General features: G+C 34.5%; 1 protein-coding gene across 3 annotated transcripts; it reads left to right on the top strand.

Annotated features, from left to right (window-relative positions):
• Positions 1-986: 986 nt before the first annotated feature.
• Positions 987-22,216, top strand: LOC149772898 (tyrosyl-DNA phosphodiesterase 2-like). 3 transcript variants are annotated; one of them, XM_089947115.1, is made up of 6 exons: positions 987-1,139; positions 10,453-10,546; positions 13,873-13,992; positions 15,512-15,722; positions 18,066-18,236; positions 19,386-22,216. In XM_089947115.1, exons 3-6 carry the CDS (start codon positions 13,916-13,918, stop codon positions 19,674-19,676), a joined length of 750 nt encoding a protein of 249 aa, XP_089803241.1. In that variant the 5' UTR covers positions 987-1,139; positions 10,453-10,546; positions 13,873-13,915; the 3' UTR covers positions 19,677-22,216. The 3 variants fall into 3 exon arrangements, with proteins under 3 accessions (XP_089803241.1, XP_089803239.1, XP_089803238.1); XM_089947113.1 differs by lacking the exon at positions 10,453-10,546 and adding an exon at positions 1,803-1,924; XM_089947112.1 differs by lacking the exon at positions 10,453-10,546.
• The last annotated feature ends 4,420 nt before the right edge of the window (positions 22,217-26,636 follow it).

Here is a 26,636-nt window from a genome sequence, read left to right as displayed (position 1 = left end):
AAAAGATACAGCTATACATTAGCTATCGAACATAACAGGATAAGAATCTTTTAGGTGTAATCATTGTCAAAATTCTCAGCTTGGTTAAATAATCAGTCAAGTGTCTGTAAGTCCCTTAAATCTAAAAGTTTAATTGCTTAGTAGAATAAGAATTATCTGCCCAAGGATTCTAGAATTCTTTGCTATAATGCTTGTATTCTTCCAATGATTGACTACTGCTTAGCCATACAGAGAAACTGTACCGAGTTTCAACCGAACAGAATGTACGTTTTACATACGGGCAGCTCAACTGTTTTTTGTTTTCAAATACCCGTCTGATGCCATCACTTGATCTGTTCGAAGAATTAAGATGGCTAAGTATTGGTGAGATAATGAAAACATTTGTTGCTTTTAAATGTATCAAAAGAAACTGTTCCCGCAGAATTATTTTGTTGTGGGGGGGGTAAGCATGTATTGGTTGGCGATTAGTGCCCCTCCCCGCCCCTATGTTAGGGTGCCCATGGTTATACTCTATTAATATAGTTACCCTCTTCAAATAAAATGTGGGGGCCCCGAGTGGCGGAGTGGTCTAAAGCGCTCTCCGTTACGGATCACTGCCATCTCACCTCTGTCTGTGTCGGTTCGAGTCTCGGGCTCAGCCAATGTAGGAATGTGAGAAAACTTGCCAGTAGCTTCTCGTGGGTCGGTGGTTCTTTCTGGGGTTTCCCGGGTTCTTCCTCCACTATTAATACTGGCCGCCATGTATAGCCTATCGTGTGCTGAAAAATGGCGTTAAGCCCTACAACAACAACAACAACAACATCAAATAAAATGTTATTATTATTGTTATTGTTGCTATTGTTGTTGTTGTTGTTGTTATTATTATTATTATTCGGTATAGTTGCTCAGAAATATACCATATCAATATGAACTTGTAAAATCTCAGTTACTCGGTCACGTGACAATTTTTTAGATAATAAGCTCAGCTTTGAATGATACATACAGTATACAAGCAGAGGACACATGAGGAAGTATTACCCATTGCAATTGCTCGTAACATTAAGTACTGAAAGTAATAGCTCAACACACCCGGCTGTCGGCGGACACACACTGTCTGGTTCTCTTTTCAGAATATATCATTCCATGGCTATGTGTACAGGGTATGTTACTATTCTTTTTTATTGTCACTCGCACCGATCACCTGAAATGGAGATAATTTTTAGATACCGTTCGATGACCTCCAGTTCAGACACTTGCTGGGACGGTTCTAGAACTTTTTTTGCATCGCATCGTTAAATTTTTGTTCTTTTGCGTTATGTTTGGACTACATTACAAATACCAATTGATACATCAAAGAACGACGAATTTCGTAAAATGTAAGACGTTACTTTCTATATTACAAAAATGGCCGTATTAAAGTTAACCTCTTGTTTTATCCATTAATTTACAGCTGTTGTAGGACTGTATATACATTGTTTCACTTGTGCTTGTTTTTTGTGTTTGTATAAACAATGTCGAATTGTTTCAAACAGTACTTGCGGAGTACACAATTCCATATAATGCAACCGAAACGATAACGAAAGTAGTGCTGTGTGCACATGAATCAATATATAGTCAGTAACCGGAAAAGAAAGTACAACTCTGTCCCTGAAATAGAAGTGTCAAATTATGCTCTGATTTTTGTATTATGTAATGCTCTTATTTGCCCAACTTCAAGAGCTTAATTCAAATAAGTAAAAATAGCGATGCAATAAATACTAGACCGAAGAACAGTATAAATCTGGTTTTATTTTCATGGTTGTACGGGGCCGTTGTATCAATAGAACTGAAGGCTTTCCAAGATAGCTTATCTAACGTGTCTGCTGACTGAATATGCAGGGGTGGGTGGGGAAGCCATCGAGTTTCCACTAGAGCTGAGAGCGAGTCAACTGAAGCGAATCCTAGGGTAAGGTTTTCTTAATGTTAGATGGTTAACATGCGTTAGAAATGCGTTAGAGAGCTCCCCACACGCGTAAGTTCCATCCCAGAGATCCATGTCTACTGATTTACCCTCCCACATAAACTATATTACTGGATATGCAGTACTGTTCACTGAGATGATGTGGACACACAACCATTCCTAGTATAGTTACTAAACATATTAGAGTAAGTGAGTGATCAGGTATGTAATTAAAAAACTGCTTGTAGACTCCGTAGTCATACATGCATTTTATGTAGTTAGCATGAACCTATGACTCCAAACACACTGTGCCTGATAATGCTATTTGTTTATCTGGGATTTCATATACATACACTTTGTTGTGTATTTATCCATTAATACACGAGTGCTCACAAAATAAAATGCATTTCCTCTGCTTCTTTGTCTTCACGAAATTAGTAGGTGGCCATAGCGATTTAAAGTTAGACTTTTATCTATGTAAGGAAATATTCCCAGTTCAGAATGCCCTAATCTATTATATGCTCTGATCTATCCAGTCCTTCTTCCTGTACGCAAGTCTGTGGTACACATGTATATCACGCATTGTATATCATATCAAACATAATTATGAAGCAAATGTACCTAAATGTCTCACATCTGATAGCAAGTCTCTTATAGATTAGCCAATGACAAAGTCACATCTCATAACAGGTTTCTTGTAGATTAGCCAATGACAAAGTCACATCTCATAACAGGTTTCTTGTAGATTAGACAATGACAAAGTCACATCTCTTAACAGGTTTCTTATAGATTAGCCAATGACAAAGTCACATCTCTTAACAGGTTTCTTATAGATTAGCCAATGACAAAGTCACATCTCTTAACAGGTTTCTTGTAGATTAGCCAATGACAAAGTCACATCTCTTAACAGGTTTCTTATAGATTAGCCAATGACAAAGTCACATCTCTTAACAGGTTTCCTGTAGATTAGCCAATGACAAAGTCACATCTCATAACAGGTTTCTTCTAGATTAGCCAATGACAAAGTCACATCTCATAACAGGTTTCTTGTAGATTAGCCAATGACAAAGTCACATCTCATAACAGGTTTCTTGTAGATTAGCCAATGACAAAGTCACATCTAATAACAGGTTTCTTATAGATTAGCCAATGACAAAGTCACATCTCATAACAGGTTTCTTGTAGATTAGCCAATGACAAAGTCACATCTCATAACAGGTTTCTTGTAGATTAGCCAATGACAAAGTCACATCTCATAACAGGTTTCTTGTAGATTAGCCAATGACAAAGTCACATCTCATAACAGGTTTCTTATAGATTAGCCAATGACAAAGTCACATCTCATAACAGGTTTCTTGTAGATTAGACAATGACAAAGTCACATCTTATAACAGGTTTCTTGTAGATTAGCCAATGACAAAGTCACATCTCATAACAGGTTTCTTGTAGATTAGCCAATGACAAAGTCACATCTTATAACAGGTTTCTTGTAGATTAGCCAATGACAAAGTCACATCTCATAACAGGTTTCTTGTAGATTAGACAATGACAAAGTCACATCTCTTAACAGGTTTCTTGTAGATTAGACAATGACAAAGTCACATCTTATAACAGGTTTCTTGTAGATTAGACAATGACAAAGTCACATCTCTTAACAGGTTTCTTGTAGATTAGACAATGACAAAGTCACATCTTATAACAGGTCTCTTGTAGATTAGACAATGACAAACTATCGAAAAGTATACTATATGAATGTACAAATCATTTCCATTACACTCACACCCCTAACAAGCAGTTCGTGTTATGAGTATACAAATCATTTCCGTTACATTCACACTCCTATCAAACAGTCATGTTCTGAGTGTATAAATCATTTCCGTTACATTCACACTCCTATCAAACAGTCATGTTCTGAGTGTATAAATCATTTCCGTTACATTCACACTCCTATCAAACAGTCTATGTTATGAGTGTACAAATCATTTCCGTTACATTCACACCCCTATCAAACAGTCTATGTTCTGAGTGTATAAATCATTTCCATTACATTCACACCCATATGAAGCAGTTTGTTATGAGTGTACAAATTATATCCGTCACATCCACACCCCTATCAAGCAGATTCACTACCTTAACTAGCAGTTTATGTTAGGAGTGTACAGTGTGCAAATCGCGTTAATTACATCCACACCACTATCGAGCAGTTTATGTTATGAGTGTAAAAATAATTTCAATTACACTCAGACTTCTAATTACATCCACACCACTATCGAGCAGTTATATATATATATATATATATATATATATATATATATATATATATATATATATATATATATATATATATCATTTCCATTACATTCACACCCATAACAAGCAGTTTATTCTATGAATGTACTACGAATGAGCAGTTTATGTTATGAGTGTACAGATAATTGTAATTACGTTCATACCTCTATCGGGCAGTTTATATTATCAGTATATATATCATTTCCATTACATTCACACCCCTAAAAAGCAGTTTATATTATGAATGTACAAATCATTTCCATTTTGTTCACCGGCACATAGAATTCTAATTCTAAACCCAATACAGAATTTAATATTGGCTACGAGAGAGAGAGAGAGAGAGAGAGAGAGAACAGAGAGAGAGAGAGAGAGTAACCATTTTCTACATGCAAACATATATACACATATACAATTATGCAAACACACCTACATATGTAGACACACACACACACACACACACACACACACAAATATGCTCAAGCATTCATGCATGATTCAACATTCTTTTGTTATAGGGTTTAACTATTTTCTCGTCACATTTGACAATATTTTCATTATAATATCATTTCCAAGGATAATTTTTTCTCACTAACAATCTCCCAAATAAAATCAATATGTAAATTAGTAGACAATTATTACTTTAACAATTTACTACATTAACATCTATGCATATATTCTGCTTTTGTAGATGTGTATATTATATAACCACTTCATTGTGCCTTTCTAATATACCCAACAACAAAATAAATGAGGATATACCCCCATCACTGCACACATGCTTAAATGTCGTATGTGGACGTGTCTTATTTAAAATTACAGTTGTGATTTGAAAATACAGTGAGACATTTGTACAGTTGAAACTGTAGTGACACATTTGTATTTCATATATGTATTTGTTGGTAAAATTTTATGCATTATTTTAGTTTGAAACTATTTTAGGACACAGCTATTTTAAAAGTTAAGAAAAAATATTCCCATTAGTCATTCTCATCTATAAACTCATATTCTTTAATCCACATCAGTACTGGTATTGGCCTAGAAATATAAACTTGCATCTATATCAGTACTGGTGACTAACTTGAATCTATATCAGTACTGGTGTTGACCTAGAAGTATTCAGTTGAATTTATACCAGTACTGGTGAAGGCCTAGAAATATTAACTTGAATCCATATAAGTACTGGTGATGGCCTAGAAATATTAACTTGAATCTATATCAGTACTGGTGATGGCCTAGAAGTATTAACTTGAATCCATATAAGTACTGGTGATGGCCTAGAAGTATTAACTTGAATCCATATTAGTACTGGTGATGGCCTAGAAGTTTTAACTTGAATCCATACTAGTACTGGTGGTGACCTAGAAGTATTAACTTGAATCCATATTAGTACTGGTGTTGACCTAGAAGTATTCAGTTGAATCTATACCAGTACTGGTGATGGCCTAGAAGTATTAACTTGAATCCATATATGTACTTATGATGTCCTAGAAGTATTAACTTGAAATCATATCAGTACTGGTGATTAACTTGAATCCATATCAGTACTGGTGATGGCCTATAAGTATTAACTTGAATTCATATCAGTACTGGTGATGGCCTAGAAGTAATAATTTGAATCCATATCAGTACTGGTGATGGCATAGAAGTTTTAACTTGAATTCATATCAGTACTGGTGATTAACTTCAATCCATATCAGTACTGGTGATGGCCGAGAAGTATTAACTTGAATCCATATTAGTACTGGTGTTGGCCTAGAAATATTAACTTGAATCCATATTAGTACTGGTGGTTAACTTGAATCCATATCAGTACTTGTGTTGAACTAGAAGTATTAACTTGAATCTATATTAGTACTGGTGTTGGCCTAGAAGTATTAACTTGAATCCATATTAGTACTGGTGATTAACTTGAATCCATATCAGTACTGGTGATGGCCTATAAGTATTAACTTGAATCCATATTAGTACTGGTGTTGGCCTAGAAATATTAACTTGAATCCATATTAGTACTGGTGGTTAACTTGAATCCATATCAGTACTGGTGTTGAACTAGAAGTATTAACTTGAATCTATATTAGTACTGGTGTTGGCCTAGAAGTATTAACTTGAATCCATATTAGTACTGGTGATTAACTTGAATCCATGTTAGTACTGGTGATGGCCTAGAAGTACTAACTTGAATTCACATCAGTACTGGTGATGGCCTAGAAGTAATAATTTGAATCCATATCAGTACTGGTGATGGCCTATAAGTACTAACTTGAATCCATATTAGTACTGGTGATGGCCTAGAAGTTTTAACTTGAATCCATATATGTACTTGTGATGGCCTAGAAATATTAACTTGAATCCATATCAGTACTGGTGATTAACTTCAATCCATATCAGTACTGGTGATGGCCTATAAGTATTAACTTGAATCCATATCAGTACTGGTGATGGTCTAGAAGTAATAATTTGAATCCATATCAGTACTGGTGATGGCATAGAAGTTTTAACTTGAATTCATATCAGTACTGGTGATTAACTTCTATCCATATCAGTACTGGTGATGGCCGAGAAGTATTAACTTGAATCCATATAAGTACTGGTGATGGCCTAGAAGTATTAACTTGAATCCATATTAGTACTGGTGATGGCCTAGAAGTTTTAACTTGAATCCATACTAGTACTGGTGGTGACCTAGAAGTATTAACTTGAATCCATATTAGTACTGGTGTTGACCTAGAAGTATTCAGTTGAATCTATACCAGTACTGGTGATGGCCTAGAAGTATTAACTTGAATCCATATATGTACTTATGATGTCCTAGAAGTATTAACTTGAAATCATATCAGTACTGGTGATTAACTTGAATCCATATCAGTACTGGTGATGGCCTATAAGTATTAACTTGAATTCATATCAGTACTGGTGATGGCCTAGAAGTAATAATTTGAATCCATATCAGTACTGGTGATGGCATAGAAGTTTTAACTTGAATTCATATCAGTACTGGTGATTAACTTCAATCCATATCAGTACTGGTGATGGCCGAGAAGTATTAACTTGAATCCATATTAGTACTGGTGTTGGCCTAGAAATATTAACTTGAATCCATATTAGTACTGGTGGTTAACTTGAATCCATATCAGTACTTGTGTTGAACTAGAAGTATTAACTTGAATCTATATTAGTACTGGTGTTGGCCTAGAAGTATTAACTTGAATCCATATTAGTACTGGTGATTAACTTGAATCCATATCAGTACTGGTGATGGCCTATAAGTATTAACTTGAATCCATATTAGTACTGGTGTTGGCCTAGAAATATTAACTTGAATCCATATTAGTACTGGTGGTTAACTTGAATCCATATCAGTACTGGTGTTGAACTAGAAGTATTAACTTGAATCCATATTAGTACTGGTGTTGGCCTAGAAATATTAACTTGAATCCATATTAGTACTGGTGGTTAACTTGAATCCATATCAGTACTGGTGTTGAACTAGAAGTATTAACTTGAATCTATATTAGTACTGGTGTTGGCCTAGAAGTATTAACTTGAATCCATATTAGTACTGGTGATTAACTTGAATCCATATCAGTACTGGTGATGGCCTATAAGTATTAACTTGAATCCATGTTAGTACTGGTGATGGCCTAGAAGTACTAACTTGAATTCACATCAGTACTGGTGATGGCCTAGAAGTAATAATTTGAATCCATATCAGTACTGGTGATGGCCTATAAGTACTAACTTGAATCCATATTAGTACTGGTGATGGCCTAGAAGTTTTAACTTGAATCCATATATGTACTTGTGATGGCCTAGAAATATTAACTTGAATCCATATCAGTACTGGTGATTAACTTCTATCCATATCAGTACTGGTGATGGCCTATAAGTATTAACTTGAATCCATATTAGTACTGGTGATTAACTTCAATCCATATCGAAACTGGTGTTGAACTAGAAGTATTAATTTGAATCTATATTAGTACTGGTGATGGCCTAGAAGTATTAACTTGAATCCATAGCAGTAGTGGTGTTGACCTAGAAATATTAACTTGAATCCATATTAGTACTGGTGATTAATTTGAATTCATATCAGTACTGGTGATGGGTAGAAGTATTAACTTGAATCCATATTAGTACTGGTCTTGGCCTAGAAGCATTAACGTATAGTTTTTGATGTATACTGTTATAACTCTTTTTCCCTAATGAGAAAAATCACTGCTTTATGTACAAATGGGCCATATTTGAATTAATGTTTATATGAAGTCTGTTGGAAGAAAACTAAATGGCACTGGGCATGCCCTGAAACTCGAAGATGTTGATATGCATTTCAAAGTTATTGCAAAATCATTTATATTAATCCATGAACTGTTTTCATTAACTAAATCGCTTATATACAAAATTCCCCTTTTCACCCAGTGCATGTACATAAGGCTGGGATTTTCAACTTTATTATTAGGATTCATCCATATTGGAGCTTTAAGAAAACTGAGTTCTGTACAGTAAATTTATTATGTAACTCGATATATGCTGCAAATGCATCTGTCCAGAATGCATTCAATGTATTTCTCACCTTTGTCATCGATCCATACCAAAATGGAAAAACGTATCTGTAATTGGCGTGGACGTTGTTAAAATCTCTTTCCATTTAGGTCTAGAGGTTACACTTCTTCTCAATAAAGTGAGTTTCAATGAATGCACAAACATGTTTATATCTAACATTATCAAACCTGCTCCAAAATACTCTTTACGTAAGACTTTCCCTTCTTATATTTTCCACCCCGACCCCCAAAACGTATCGAGCAGTACGTCAGCTCTTAAAGCTTGGTTTCAGGTGGGTTTTGTAAATCATTCGATACGGCCAAGCTTTTTACAACTACAGCATTTTCAAGCGGGGTTAAGTGATCTTTTTGACCACGGTAAAAGTATAGATTTAACTTTTTTAATTTTGCTTTCATAATTGAGCTTGACCGTATCATATCACTCCAATGAGACTGTACTACCAATACACGTGACATAAGATGTATTCCAGCCTAAGTGATATTCTTGGCAGTACCTTTTAGTACTTCCAGTTGTACCTCCTATTCATACACATTTAGCTATTTTTCAATATTTATCCTGAGCCTGACAAATTAGAATACTGGTATACAAGATCTAGAGCTAACTTATGTGTGTATGTGAATTTGCACTTTAACATATTTTTTACTATTTGAGTCATAAAGGCTACGGTGTCTGCAGTGTATAATTTTATAGTGATGTCTAGTACTGGGTCATGATGCTGCAGACATGTAGCTTGATATCCACTCAGTCACGTTATTCCGACAACAGGCTAACTAGTCCTAACACTAACCTCTTAATCCTGAGCGCCAAGCCATACAGCTGCAAGCAACATTTTTATGTCTTTCATGTGTCTCGGCCTGGGTTTGAACTCTCGACCTCCTGCATCAGAAGCGTACGCTATAACCACATAGGCCACTAAGCACTTTGTCATATAGAAATCTGCTGAAGGGATTGTCTCACCCGCTTGAGTAGTAAAGCTATTTATACGGCTGCGCCATTTTATTTCACCCCGTATTGGGATATAATAATTTTAAAAATCAAAATTAAAACTATAGTAGTCTAGTAATAATTGGGTATAGTTTCAGAGTCATTGAAAATTACTAGAACATTCATTATTTTGTTTTGCAACCTCTCCTATTGATACATGAGGACATTACAAAATCGAAATTTAAAAAAGACATCAATGTGCTGTATTGAAATTAAATGTATAACGAAGGTAAAATATATCAAGACATTTCGACAATATCAAGTTTTCTGTTTGTTAACCTATCGTAAAATATACTTGACTAGCCGGATCTGCGGGTAATTCACAAAACTATATAAACAATAGACTAGCCAGACAACGAAGATAATTTTATTTAAAAAAACTATAGAAGTAATAGTCTAGCCAGACTACGAAGATAGTTGGAGAACACAAAATAACAAGAATCGGTTTTTTAAACGTCAGAAATAATTGCACACAGCTAAACATTCACTCAACAGTGTTAAGAGAGGTGATATAAATTATTTCACGGATTGAACACCAAGGCAACATTGTATCGAGATATAATGCCTATGACAGGAGAAATGTGTAGCCAGCGTTTGTTATGTTGAAGCATAAAATAAAAGCAAACAAAGGTTAATTTTTGTTGATATCAAACAAAAATTACTCCAGTGTTTAAAAACTTTAAAATTTAGATTACTTTCAGCGATGGAAGGGCTGAACGAAGTTAAATCAGCTCAGATAACACTTTGGTTAAAACAGTGCGGTGTGAGGAAGGACAAATTACGCATTTGATGTAGGTAAATACATAGTCACAAATTATTTATTGCTAAACGAACTGTACTATGTGACGAGTTACAATGTATTTTTTATCAGATCAGTTTAAAGATCTCCAATACAGAGATAGAAATTTAGAAAACAATGTTCGGTTTAAAACAACTCCTGGCGGCTTTTATATGTAGCAACGTCCTAATTTGGAATGACAAACTTGTCACAAATCAAATATATGGTTTAAATTGATTAAATAGAGAGTGCCATCCTTGGCATTATCATATAAATCGTCTTTAATTGAATCCTACACATTCTACCAATTATCTGCCATCAAAGACGCTTCTTAATCGTACACATTTTACGGTCATTTAAAAATCGACATTTTATCGTTGAATAACGGAAACATCATGACAGAAAATATATTTAGAAGTTATTCCACACAAATACTAATAAATCCATTTCTACAGAAACAAATGAGTACCAAAAGGAATTGACTATGGCTATTGCACATGGAACATAGACAAATTACACGCAAACTACTGACAGAAAAAGAAGTTAGAGAATAGATGGGAAATAAAATTAAGAAGACTTACGAAATCTACATTAGTACTAAGGTTAACACAATTTCCAAAATCATTGTCAGATGTTATGATTTATATGATGACGTCGTTGAATATCGTATTTCTACCAATTGACAACTTAAACAGCTTATAAAATAACTGAAAGAGGTTTATATGACCTCAAATGAAATGATTTACTTCGCTTGGTTTTTATTATTCATTCTGACATTACCTCCATATCTGATCGAGTGTTTGTTTAATAAATTCAACAAACATTATTATAATTATGGCAAGATTAAGTTTAGAGGCCTGTCTCTATCTGTGTTCATTTTGTAATAATGTCTTACGTGGAAACAAATTAGACAATGCCGTTCAAAATCGTGCCAAGGCAATGTTTGCTAAGACATTCTCCCTAATGATGAAGTTAGCCAATTTGAATGATTCAATTAGTTTGCAATGCAGAATTTGATAAGAGCAGCGATGATACCTGATTACTTGTGTTAACTGTACGACGTTTGGTGATTCCGACTTTAAGAATGCTGGATGATGCGTTGGCTTTATAAGCATCAACTGATTGTGCTGTAATGCATCATCAAAACCAGGAAATAAAGTTAAACTTGAAAACTCGGATAGCTTAAACTTAATGATTGCTTCCAAGGAAATATTGATCAAGGAAATATGAATTCATATTTATTACAGAATGGGTAGGTTTTATGTGTTATTGATTGCATGTGCTGGTCATCATATAATGTGCTCTGATATGACCTATGACGAAAGTTTTTTTATAGAATGGTCCCAGACCTTTCTTATTCTTTTGTGATAATTCAAATACGTAATCCTTTGAACAGTCAATACCGTTATAGAACATGTTATCCTTCAAGTCTCAGGTAAACGTTTCTGTCTCAACATGAATGCATTAAGAATAAGTATCAATAACAAGTGGTTTCATTCGATCTCGTTCTTGATGAAATAGAACTTGAACATTATTCACTAGCTTAACTCTGTACATCCACAGAACATCAGCATTTCTAAATGTCATATTCTTGTGCTGCATAATTACGAACACAAAACCATCGTTAATTCTCTGGTATGTTTGAAAAAGTAACTTCAACTATTTTTGACAGGTTTAATTCATGTTCTCAGGTGTCATATTTTAAATTCTCAGTTCTAAATAATGACATTATGGAGGACGTACTTCCTTTTTCTCTTCGACATAAAGCCAGAGGCCGGTTTCCTTCCCCTGTATTTTCCCATTTTCTAGTGTCTTTCTGACTCTCTGGGGTGATTATATTTGCGTTCAGTTGGTCATTTTGTCTGACTTTTAATATATTCCTTTTTCTAGAGCTTTGCCATTGTGTCACGTTTATCTAGTGCATAACCCCACAAAAGACCAGCTTCATGCTTGAGCCTTTCGAACTTGCTAGTTTGCCTCATACATTCACACAGCAATTTTGACATTTTGTTTCTGTTATCTTTTAAACCATTTCCGTTTGGTGAAGCTTACGTTTATTCCATTTATATTGCTTTTTGTCTACTATTATTATTTAGTTATCACTACAGACAACGTGGTATAACTGCGGTAGATGCTGGACATTGTGAGTTCGGCGTTATTGTACTAACTGTACATGTACCGATACAATCATTAGCCTGGATTTGTTCATTTTAAAAGTCTCAGTTGTACCATTTTTTCCTCGCTCATTTACTATACTCAGCATTTTGGGTCTGTACCACTACAACACTATCCGTGCAGTATATAGCGTATGATATGTAAACCTATATTTTGTATTTGACCTTAATCTAAAGCCAAGTTAATGATGTACCTGACCGGTGACATTTATTTCGTAAACAACATAATTCATAGCTAACATTTCTCTTTCAATTCGGATCATTACCAGCAGTAAACATATTTATTACAATTTGAGTTAAAAATACAGTCTTAATTCTGATCACAGAAATATCAAGAATGGAAATTTCCGATTAAGTTGACTGACTTCTTTACCTAAGAAGTATTCATTTCTAACATGTGAAGCAGAATTGGTTTTATTCCTGTGTTCAGTTTTTCATCTGGGTTGATTTATTTATTCAAATTATTTTTCACTGGAATTACAAAATGCTGATTAATATTATTGGACTAAAGCATTAATTTGAAATTATAGTAAATTCAGACAAGACAATTTTGGAATATATTATAGTGATATTTCAAAAGATCGTCAGCACATTGTCACACTCCAGATACTTGGTATATTAGCACGAGGCCCCTATAAGCAATGCTTCGAAGTGATATACTTCTCACACATGCGCTTTCCTCTTATGACATCACCACTAGGGTTTTATGAATTCAATAACATAAGCTTCTCACAACCATTTTATCTAGAAATATTTCCTTTGTTCGTACAGGTGACTTTCAATTTTTCGCTTGATTATATATATATATATATATATATATATATATATATATATATATATATATATATATATATATATATATATATATATCCTCAACTTAAAATTGTATTTAAATGCTCATTGGAATCTTTGAAATGTGGATGATAATTAATTATTAAAATAGATGTATTTTGTTTAACATGACTATCCGTACTTTAAACATTAAAATACATGAAATGTGCAATAATGATTTCTTTTCCAAATGAGAAACAGAGAAACAGACTTGAACGCTTAACTGTATAAGAATGGAGAATAAGATTGATATAATTTTTGAGCTTCTGTTCAATTCTTCTTTCTAATTGCACCATCGTTTCCGTTTTTGCCTATACAGTTTTCAAATTCGCTTGCAGATATAACAGTGATGAAGAAACAGAGGCTAACCTAATACGCATAATGTCCTGGAATATCGACGGACTGGACCAAAAGAATAAACAATTACGCGTCGAAGGCGTCTGTGACGAAATTAACAAGTAAGGGTTGTTGAAACGAGACATCAATGTACGTGTATTTTTCAAACATCTGTTATTATAATTTTTTAAATTGGTTCATCTTTGTAGTATAGTACAGGTCATGCTAGGCACATACTTGTTATATTAGTTCCAATTGATGCATACCAATGGATTGTCTGGGCCTATTTAAAATATTAGTGACTCGTCTCGGCCGATTTGAAATAGGAATAGCGTGCATTAGCCAATTTAAAATACCTATGGCTTGTTTCGGCTAATTTGAAATACTAATGGCGTGTCTCGGCCAATTTGAAGTACCATTGGCTTGTTTCGGCTAATTTGAAATACTAATGGCGTGTCTCGGCCAATTTGAAATACTAATGGCGTGTCTCGGCCAATTTGAATAATAATGGCGTTTCTCGGCCAATTTGAAATACCAATGGCGTGTATATGCCAATTTGAAATACCATTGGCGTGTATCGGTTAATTAAAAATACCAATGGCTTTTCACAACCAATTAGAAATACCAATGGCTTGTCTTGGCCAATTGAAATATCAATGGTGTGTATCGTCCAGTTTGAAATGCCGTTGGCGTGTGTCGGCCAATTTGAAATACCAATGGCTTGTCTCAACCAATTAGAAATACTAATGGTGTGTCTCAGCCACTTGTCTTGGCCAATTTGAAATAAAATGGCCTGTATCGGCCAATTTTAAATACCAATGGCGTGCATCGGCAAGTTTGAAATACCAATGGCTTATCTCAACCAATTCGAAATATCAATGGCGTGTATCGGCCAATTTAAAAAAAAATTCCGTTCTTCAATGGTATTCCCGAAGTGTAACCTTGGAAACGAGTGCTTGTGGTGGATGCACACACACACACACACACACACACACACACACACACACATATTGAAAATGGTTATACAGATAGGGAGGGGTTGGTGAGTTCTTGTTTGTTTAACGACATTTCTCAGCACATGATAGGCTATACATTGCAGCCACTATATCTGGTGGAGGATGAATCAAGTCTTGTGTAAATATATTGTTTCTTTTTATGTATATCTCAGCTATAAGGAAGGCAAACTAAGAGGAAGAAACAAGAAACAAGATAAATTGCCCTTTCTGTATTATGTTACAGATTAGTTTGTAGGATATGTATATATATATATATATATATATATATATATATATATATATATATATATATATATATATATATATATATATATGCATGTGTGTGTGTTCTTCATGGATTAGGACAAACAAGCTAGAATAATATACTCAAATCTTCAATACTTGATAGATGAATAAAGAATAAAGTGTAATAACTATCTGATGACTACTTATCTCTTGTGTCTAATACCAACACTACGTTCGAAGCATGTTCAGAACAAAAAACCCCCATACATATGGACAAAGAGGCAACATTTGTAATCTGGTAACTGATTTGAAGATGAATCATTCCACGATTCATTTTGTTCCATTGCCTATTTTCATTATTATGTTTACATTCATTAACCAATAACTTTCTTTAACACAGGAGAATCCCCCATGTGGTGTTGCTACAGGAGGTGGTTATGGAAATGCAGCAAATACTAGAGGAAAAATGTCCGTCGTATAGTCTTTTCCCTGGTGGAGAAAACAATTATTACACAGCCATCCTCCTGCGACGAGACTGCACAATTTTCGAAGCTAAAACAATTACACCATTCCCTTCCAGCGTTATGTTTAGGAATCTTCTTACAATAAAGGTTTTCACCTTAAGTCATGAATAAGATTATTTGGGGAAACAAATTGTCTAATATCTGGTCATGAAATTAGCGTTTCACCCGGAAATCAAAGCATCGATAAGCACATGAAAAGTTTTTAAAAAATGTTTTGCACAACCTTTAGTTTGCAGTAATATTGTCAAACTCATGTCCTGAAAAGAGAACGATGATCACATGCATTTATAACAGTATCCTGTTTATAGAGTCCTCTGGCGATATTCATTTGATATCTAGATATTGTTCAGGGGCAGTTGTAAGGGCTTTGTAATTAGCAATATGTTGCAGTATTTTTGTTATGTCTTGTCCAGTAGTATCTCTTTGTAAAACACCTTATGTTAACGTTCATGGGACAGTTGATAGCTCTTTGTGACATATACTATGTTGAATTTCATGGGTCAGTTGATAGATCTTTATGACATAGACTATGTTGACGTTCATGGGCCAGTCGATAGCTCTTTGTGACATACAATATATTGAAGTTCATAAGCCAATTGATAGCTCTGTGTGACATACAATATGTTGACGTTCACGAGCCAATTGATAGGTCTTTGTGACATACAATATGTTGACGTTCATGAGCCAGTTGATAGCTCTTTGTGACATACACTATGTTGACGTTCATGGGCCAGTAGATAGCTGTGTATGACTTACAATATGTTGACGTTCATGGGCCAGTTGATAGCTCTTTGTGACATGCAATATGTTGACGTTCTTGGGCCAGTTGATAGCTCTTTGTGACATACTATATGTTGAGGTTAATAAGCCAGTTGATAGCTCTTTGTGACATACAATATGTTGACGTTCATGGGCCAGTTGATAGCTCTTTGTGACATACAATATGTTGACGTTCATGAGCCAGTTGATAGCTCTTTGTGACATACAATATGTTGACGTTCATCGGCCAGTTGATAGCTCTTTGTGACATACAATATGTTGAAGTTCATAAGCCAATTGATAGCTCCCTGTGACATACAATATGTTGACGTTCACGAGCCAATTGATAGGTCTTTGTGACATACAATATGTTGACGTTCATGAGCCAGTTGATAGCTGTTTGTGGCATACAATATGTTGACGTTCATGAGCCAGTTGATAGCTCTTTGTGACATACACTATGTTGACGTTCATGGGCCAGTTGATAGCTGTGTGTGACATAAAATATGTTGACGTTCATGGGCCAGTTGATAGCTCTTTGTGACATATACTATGTTGACGTTCATGGGCCAGTTGATAGCTCTTTGTGACATACAATATGTTGACGATCATGGGCCAATTGATAGCTCTTTGTGACATACAATATGTTGAGGTTAATAAGCCAGTTGATAGGTCTTTGTGATATACAATATGTTAACGTTCATGAGCCATTTGATAGCTCTTTGTGACATACAATATGTTGACGTTAAAAATGACAGTATACTAGCCAGTTGGTATCTTTTTATAACAAATAATAAGTTGATGTGCATTCATGGGCCAGTTGATAGCTCTTTGTGACATACAATATGTTGACGTTCATGAGCCATTTGTATCTTTTTGTAACACACACTATGCTGATGTTCAAAGGCCAGTCGGTAGCTCTTTGTAATAAACAATATACTGATGTTTTAAAGGCCAGTTGGTCGCTTCCCTAACAAACAATATGCTGATTTTCATTGGCCACCTCGTAGCTTTTTTTTAACAATATAAATGTTGATGTTCATGGTTCATCTATTTCAATATTACATGAAACCAAATAGTCTTTGAATGTATCATACAAATCAGAAATGAATAAAAACATTAGACGAACGCCCACGAATTTAGACCAATTAAGAAAGATTTTAAAAAGTACTCATACAAAACAAAGGCTTAATGTACTGACACAAATACATTGCAAATTTTGAATTGCGCATAGAAAGCGACTTAAAAAAATATTTTGAATTCAAATTTACGATGCGTATTCTGAATCAAACTCAAGAATATTAAATACAACCTTAGATATAAAAAAGACGAATAGTGAGAGAATAATTAATAATAATAACCAATCACGTGGGCGGTTTCATTTAAAAATTATCAGGAAAGTTTAATAAACATTACATTGAAATAATGCTAAGAATCGAAAAATATTTTACTTCTTAACCTAAATGGTAACAAACACAACACGCAATATTTATAGGCTTTTTGGTGACCATGACTATTTCTGCAGTATCTCTAAGATGTTAATACCCACTGAGGAATTAAGTCAGTTTTATAATTATTATCACAAGATGTTCCAACCTATTGCGCGTTAGATACAAAGACATTGTAGCATATACACCATGATCTCAAATGAATATTATTTTTGTGTCGTAGTGTACTGTCAAAGGTATCAAGTTTGACCTCTTGACCTCCCATTTGGAAAGCACAAGACCGGTCGCAAGAGAGAGGAAGAGACAGCTAAAAACTGCATTTGAGAATGTAAAAAAGGCTGATGCAAGCAGAACCGTCATATTTGGTGGGGATTTGAATCTTCGAGATAAAGAGGTAAATAGTCCCACAATGAAACCTTTCTTTTAGAACAACTTATATAACGTCAATCTGACCAAAATTGTGCCTTATTTAGAGGTTGTAAAGAAAAACATATTAAAACACATTCGAGTGGGACTATCCTTCCAGATTTTCAATTAAAAAATACTTTATCAAAATAGAACGAGGTTGAGATTCTGATCAAAGAGTCAACATTTTTTAATTTCTCTTTTAGTCATCAATACTTTGTTTGGAGATATTTTCTCTTTAGAAATAAATTGCCAAGTTTATAGAAATAGTTAGCTTACATTTTCTTTGAACAATACTATTTATTCAAAATTTATCGTCAAGTGAAATTGATTTTGCTACACACGTACCTTAGCATTAATATAATATGCTTAATTTAAACCTCCAACAATAATTTATAACATACACATTATTAGAAAGTTGTCGAGATAGATAATGCATGACTAGTACAAAAGTGGTCAGTTGTTAAAGTACGAGGCAGGAGTGATTAATGGGAAAATTAATTTGCAAGTGAAAGTGAATGTCCCATTGAAGAAATTACCACGATCATGATAACCATGCCTATTCACTGCATGATATTTCCCGCAAAACTTGTTTCGCTTTAAAATCTGAACATTTTATTACGTATACGTTTTAGGGTGATGTAATAATTTCAGAATGAAAATAACTAAATTATCGGCTATGAAAATGATAAGTTTAATAAAATGGAAGCTATATGCGTCAAAGCTAAAGCTGTCCAAGTAGTTAGTTTTGATGTGGTATTATTAAAGTATCAGGTAACAAGATCTACTTAACCCATGTAAAGGACTTGCTCATTATTGAGAGAATAATTGTGATCCGTTCTTCAGTAAAATCTGAAGCCCCCTTTATTGTCCATGAGGCGAGGTTAAGGTCACAGATAAATATCATATCAGCACTGCGATGTTTTGAACGCAGCACATGCACCGATTTGTTGATGCATTGGACATTTTGTTCAATTATGGGGCTGGTGGTGGTAGTTGGGTGAGTTGTAGGTTGTTTCGTTTTTATTAGGAGTTCGTCCGGGTTAGAACAATATCAGGATCACCTCTACCAAGAACATTTTTAGCACAGTTATAGTTGTCTCTATCTTATCCATTTATTTATTTCTTTATGTTACAGCTTGATGAAATACAAGGTATCCCAAACGATGTTTATGACGTATGGGAGGTTACAGGGAAAAGACCCGAGGTCAAATTTACCTGGGATATGGAGCGCAACGACAATCTTGAGTGGGGTTTTGAATCTAAGCCCAAATGTCGATTTGACAGGATGTATATACGCCATTGCAGACCAAATGCGAAGGTTAAACCAATTCATTTTGAACTGGTTGGTTTGGAGAGACTGCCGTCATGCCAGCGATTTCCAAGTGACCACTGGGGATTGTTAGTTCATTTTAACGTATTACCTTGAATGCCAGAGCCATGAAGAGAGTGATAAAAACAAATAAAAAGTGTATATTTTATCAAATTTTTGTCAAGGGTCTTGCACTTAAAGATAGGTGAATCCTAATATACTTTTAACAATTGCTCAATGGGTTAAAGTTACGCCAGTAAGACATGCATTTAATTACCAGCCCGAGTTCAAACCACCATTACCATCCTTAAACTTCTAATTACAGGACTGTCATTTCCATTTCAAGACATGAGACAAAATATAGAATTAGGTTGTTGGAATTGTAAAACTTTGTGGCCCTACGCAAAGTCTGCATAAATTGTACTTGATGTTGAATGCATTTTATACTGTTATGTTTGCAATCATACGCACAATCACATGCACAGTTACAAGCTGCTTTGAATGCTTTGCATCTACAGTAATACCTCGTGCATTCGCGTTTCTGGATTCGCGAATTCACGGATTCGCGAAATTTTCATTGGTACCCTCTACGCACATGTTTTCTTTATTTTATTGAATTGTACCTTCGTTATATGATTTCTGTTTTATATGAAGTTTACCTAGTTTACCTTCCTGACAATGACAAAGAAAACGTCAGTCATTAAGTTTACAGTCCCATTCGTTACTTGGTTTTACCTTACTGTGAGTGCAAAGGAAAATGGCAGCCAATGAATTAGTATAGGGGTAATATTAGTATACATATACCGTACTGTAAATGCGCTAGTGTGGCAAATACCCATTAGGCGATACTGTACTCTATTTTTACGTCAACCATTTATTTCTCTTTTTAAGGGTAATGTATTAAACTAACTTTTAAATGAAATTAAAGTGCTTTAGGAGCATGATTTGGATCATATTTAGGGTTTAAACTCTAGAAATAAGCATTTATTAGCATTTTTAGTGACTCGTACCAAACATTCGCGATTCCTCCTGATCCGCGACTGGTTCTTAAACCTAACCTCGCGAATGTTCGAGGTATTACAGTATATGGCAAAACCTGCAAGTCCATGTTTCTCAAACAAATTTAGTTATATTGCCGAACCTGAAAGTCCATGCTTTGAGACAAATGTAGCTGCAACGCCTAACCTGATGCTTTCGACACAAATGTATCTATATCCCCAAACATGTGGGCTCGTGTTTCTGAGACAAGCGAAGATTAATGTCTAGTTTGAAAGTCCATACGTTTAAGACAAATATAGTTATATTGTCAAACTTGAAAGTCCTGAAAGTCCCTGCTTCTGAGATAAATGTAGTGATATTATTAAGAACGAAACTTAATGAAGTCCCCAGTTTCATTATCTTGGTGTAACTCTTTTCTGAAAATGTTGGCTTGATAAAATTGTGTTAAACCTTGTTGAACAAACATGAAAGACATCGCTGATCTGAGGGAAAAAGCTTTGAAGCAAGTCATTTCTATTGCCATTCAGCCGTATGTCTGTGTCTGATTTAATTGGAACTCCGCATGTTCTTTAATACAGGTGAGATATAAATTATTGATTTACTTCTACACTTATTTCTACACTCATTTCCGAATAGTAACATTTCACATGATTTTTATTCGGATAGAGATAAAATAACCTCATTCCCAGCAAATGATCTGTACAGGTAGTGTGACAAAGTATACAGTGTCACTATATCACTTTTAGTCATAAGGGAGACCAAATTTTCAACGGTTGGTTGTACATAATATACATTGTTTAAAATATAGTCTTCGAATAATACTATATTTTGGGCAAACGCAAGCAAAATGAAATTCATCCCCTTTTTATAGAAATATTTGTTTTCCTGTACAGTTCACAAAATCGGAATGCTCTATCAATTGTTTTACCTTCTTTCTGTTTCAATCTTTTTTTTATGGCTTGAACACCTTCGTTGCAAAAATATTTCTTTAAATTGAAAGGAATGTTGTATGAGAGGTATTTCTCACATTGTAGTAGGGATTTAATATGACTATAGCAATAATTCTTTGAGGAATTAGTAATATGTTCTTACCAACTTTGAAATACAGTGTCTCTAATCCTTTGTGTGAACTCTTAAATACTTTTACATCTCCAACATCTTGTGTTATCCATACATATCCAAAGTCATATTGATAGAGCACATCTTTAATCTTCGTAGCCCACGTGACTCTTCCAGATTGTCTAATCTTTTCAACATAATATAACATTGATGTGGATATCCATAATCCGATAGTCGCATAATTTTAATCCAATATTTTATACATCTTACCATATATGACCACATTCCCCTACAGACACCCAAATATTTGCAGTATTTCAAACAGAGAGGTACATCTTACAAAATTGAAACTGCACTTCCTCAATATCGTTCGAGTATTCAGATCCCCATATTTCAGCTCCAAAACACAAATACTGGTTTAATCATCGAGTCAAATATTTTAACCATATCTCTGGTATGAAATTGCCCAATTGCTTTTGAAAATAAAATATCCGTGTCACAGACTTTTGGCTGGTGAAACTTATAATAGTTTAGCCATAGGCTATTTCAACTTCGGTGTCATAAAAATCATATATATTTATTACAAGACATGACGTCTATTCGCTCTTCAGTTCTCTTCATTTATCCACCGATCCTAAATACCACTATTTTGGTCTTGTTGAAGTTTACCTCCATGCCATTTGCATACATAAAAGAAAACAGTTCATCGATTTCCGGGATGATAAGTATGCCTTTACTACATTTGCGTCTTAACGCTGAGATCAAATAATTTATACACCAAACAAAATTGGCCTTAGCATGCGACCTGGTCTTGTTCCAAGACAACATATGTATGTATGTGTATATATATATATATATATATATATATATATATATATATATATATATATATATATATATTATTTTGCATATTAAAACTGGAATGAATAATTTCTGAAACACAATTACTAGTACCAAATGTAAAGTATTTCTCTCTTTCGATGATATAATATACCAATGTAGTTATATTCATATTTCCCAACTCAGAGGAAACCCGGCTCGTACATTTAAGCAAAGGTGAACATTTACAAACAAGATTACTATATTATACATACCATCGCAGTTCTAGTGTTGGCAGAGGACAAGATTAATGTATCATGGATACCATCCCAATAGGGTGGTCAGCAATACAGTATCATGGATACCATCCCAATAGGGTGGACAGCAATACAGTATCATGGATACCATCCCAATAGGGTGGACAGCAATACAGTATCATGGATACCATCCCAATAGGGTGGACAGCAATACAGTATCATGGATACCATCCCAATAGGGTGGACAGCAATACAGTATCATGGATACCATCCCAATAGGGTGGACAGCAATACAGTATCATGGATACCATCCCAATAGGGTGGACAGCAATACAGTATCAGGAATACCATCATAGTAGGGAGGAAAACATTACCATGACATGGATATCGTCAGAGAACTGATGGTGACAGAGTACTATATCATGGATTCCATACCATAACTAATGATGATATTTTGTAATCAAATGAATTGAGCTAACAAAGATACAGCTATAAAATCTACATTTTCTGATATGTTTATTTTTTATTAATTTGCACCATTCTGCTCTCAAGTTAGTATTACATATATTAATTGGCTGTTGCTCCGTGTTATGTGTGTTATTTTTGCATATACTCAAATTCACCAGACCGCTCCGGTGGCCTAGTGGTTAGAGCGTCCGTGGGTCGCGTGTTAGAACTCCGACCGAGTCATACCAAAATGCTGCTAACAGCTGCCTCGCTTGGCACTCAGTATTAAGAGGTTAGTGTTAGGACTGGTTGGCCTGGTGTCAGAATAATGTAACTGGGTGGGACATCATGCTACGTGCCTGCGGCATGATACCCGGGTGCTAGACATCACTATAAACTGCCAAACTGCAGACATCATAGCAACATGGCTGAACAATTGTTAAAGCTACGTGAAAAATCCAAATCACACACACACACACACACACACACACACACACACACACAAATTCACCATTAGAGGTTTTGACTTGTAATCAAATACTGAGGTCTTGAATGCATGTGCTGAAGAGATAGGAAATTGTTTAAGTATACATTAGTATAAAAAGTTATTAACTGATTATCTATTTGTCAAGAAAAGTAAATTTGTGCGCCGACAGGCACATTATTTTTATGTAGATTTCAAGTCAGAAAAGAAGAAAAAAGAAGTACCAAAAAGATTCCTTCTTAAGAACTTATTATGTATTATGCAAATGGTGCGAATGAAAGTGAATGTATTTATCCTGAAAAACACTCTCTGTAAAAACTGCAAAGAGACCCATATTAAAACTTCTAAAATGATTAAGACTGAAACGCACATTAAGAACGGACGTTTGACATAGTCGGCTGGTAATATTTCTATTGGTAACCTGTGTAAATCGTCTTAGGAACTCAAATTGCTGTAAATTAGTGGCAATTATTTTGTACATTCGACATAAATACACAAAAATGACACCTTTGCCCAAAAGCAAAATCCCAAATTATTCATCAACAATAACATTTCTCATTGACGTCATTTGTAAAATTACATATTGGCAGGATGCTGTGTCTATAAAATACAATAGCCATGGATTTATATTGTTTTGAAAAGAAGAAAATACAACTGTTTGCTGTACTGGTCACTGTATAGAAGTGATTTTCATGACATGCTCGTTTTCATAATAAGCTAATTATCATAAACTACTCAATTAGAAGCCATTCTATCTTCGTAAACATGGATCTTATTTAAACCAACTGACAAATGAATCTAGACTATCGAAAGAGGAGGCCTAATGTGAAAGGGAACACCCATTGTTGTGCTGTGTACGATTTTTCTGCATATAAAAGATATTGGTTTTTGTCACATAATCAGGGTAAAATTACTATTCGTCTGTCAACATGCTTTGAACTTGTTCTTAAAATTTTTGCACATATTTCTTTTTGCTATATTTAATTAATTAAAATTTTGCATATTGAATGAGATGCGTCAATTTTCAGTAGGCGAGTCATCCACGTAGGACGAGACATAACTATTTATGTTGAGATCAAACCGCGAATTATAACGTTTAGGCCAATCAAGTTCCGAATAATGCAACCAAGCCTTTAAAGAGGTCCGGGTACAGCGATGTCTCAGATCTGTCACCGGTTGTCATAGAATGCAGGAGAAAAAAACCTCAGCAGGAGATACTAAATATTTCTGAGGACGAAATGATACATTTCAAAATCGTTTACAAGAAGGTGGCACCTTTTGTGGTCTTAGCGAGGAAACATAAATTTGCCAAAAAGCTGTCTTTATTAAGTATCCAGGTACTTATTAGCATTGGCTATTACAGCGTACGTTATAGCAAATTATATTTTATAATATTAAAGCATTGTCTATTTAGTAAAAACACATTGTTTGCGTTATGCTTCCAGCTGAGCAGTCTCTCTTTGTCCCTTTCACTCTCTCTCTCTCTCTCTCTTTGTCTCTCGGAGACTTACTTGTCCGCTTCAATGCCGCATGTTTTGTTGATTTATGTTATATATATATATATATATATATATATATATATATATATATATATATATATATATATATATATATATATATATATATATATATATACATATATATACACACATACATACATAGCGAGTAGGCAAACGATAATGCTAAAATAAACGAATCTTATGTGGTGCTCCAAAGATATTACGTACTTCAGAGTGACAGCGGTAAAAGAACATATTTAGCATTTGCAACAGGCACTATGCAGATAATGTTGGCATACTGCAGTGCTACCTTAATACACTGTGGATGAAATTTGTCTCACAAGAATTAGATGTAAAAAAAAGAATTGTATATGACCTAAGTGCATAATCAATAAAAATGACTAATATCGCGTGATCATAATTTAGCCTAAACTAGTCAGAAGTACAGTAATTTTATCATTATTATTATTAAACAACGAAATCAGGAGAACAAATGTTGGCTCAGCAGACAGTGCCAGCTTATGAAAGTTCGATTAGTGGATTGCAAAATATAAAAAAATAAAAATACGTTATCGACCGGTTTATTTTATTTAAAAGTTTACCTGTTGAAGTCTATGAAGCGAAAATGACCAAGCGGATCTAATACTGTTTTGAAAGGGGCACATCTGAAGTAAGCCCAAGCTGGAAAGACTATAACACATATTACCTCTATCAATCATACATCAACAGAAAGGAAACTGATAATTCTTTTATATGTTGTCGATACTGAAGGCAAACAAGGTCTGTTTACATAGCCAGTGAGAAATTCAAAGAGTTAAAGTCTGAAGTGCCACCAGATAAAGCAGCAGATTTCATTTTAAATATATGCGATTCCTTGCAAGGAACATTGAAACGATAATGCCAAGATAAAGAGTACGATCGTTGGAGACTTCCCATTACTTACAACGTTTGAAACTTTCTTATCTGGACCGATTTTTGTATACAGGCAGAACTAATACTTTCAAATGTCATTAACGAAATTCAGAATTTTAAACAACCAATCGACAAATTTAACATCACCAATGGGAACTCCACTCTTCGCGTGATATACAGTTCACATAGTGGTAGCAGATGCAGAAAAGTGTTACTGGTGGACGAAATTCGTACTACCAAAAGCAGCACCGTCAAACGCACTACTCTTTTTTTTTTTTTTTATTAACCCCGTAATAGGTTGACCACTGGGTCGGGGAACCATCCCAGGATCACCTTACAATCAAACATTTCTGGTTATCAGATAATCTAGGGATAATAAATATAATCTACAGAGAAAGTAAAAAAGAAAAACACACACACACACACACACACACGCATATACACATGCATATGGCCAAAATCTAGGTGACATGGCTTTTGTGATATTACAGTATTTTGTTCCTGTTTACCCTCAAGTCAGAGACAAGTTAAATGTTCATTGTTGAGGTCCATTTTTGAAGAAATTGGTCCTCTTTTTTATTTACCTTGGCAGTGTAATTTT

This window comes from Sinohyriopsis cumingii, unplaced genomic scaffold (genome assembly GCF_028554795.1).
Source record: "Sinohyriopsis cumingii isolate HCF-2022 unplaced genomic scaffold, ASM2855479v2 utg000974l, whole genome shotgun sequence".
Taxonomy (NCBI): Eukaryota; Metazoa; Mollusca; class Bivalvia; order Unionida; family Unionidae; genus Sinohyriopsis; species Sinohyriopsis cumingii.
The sequence above is the reverse complement of the archived record's forward strand: the minus strand, read 5'-3'. Positions and strand labels throughout refer to the sequence as shown.

Coding starts and splice junctions, on each gene's coding strand:
- LOC149772898 (XM_089947112.1), top strand. CDS start 1,003: ATGAGGAAGTATTACCCATTGCAATTGCTCGTAACATTAAGTACTGAA. Junction 1,140..13,872: donor TCCATGGCTATGTGTACAGG/GTATGTTACTAT, acceptor ATTCGCTTGCAG/ATATAACAGTGATGAAGAAA. Junction 15,723..18,065: donor GGAATCTTCTTACAATAAAG/GTTTTCACCTTA, acceptor TTTGTGTCGTAG/TGTACTGTCAAAGGTATCAA.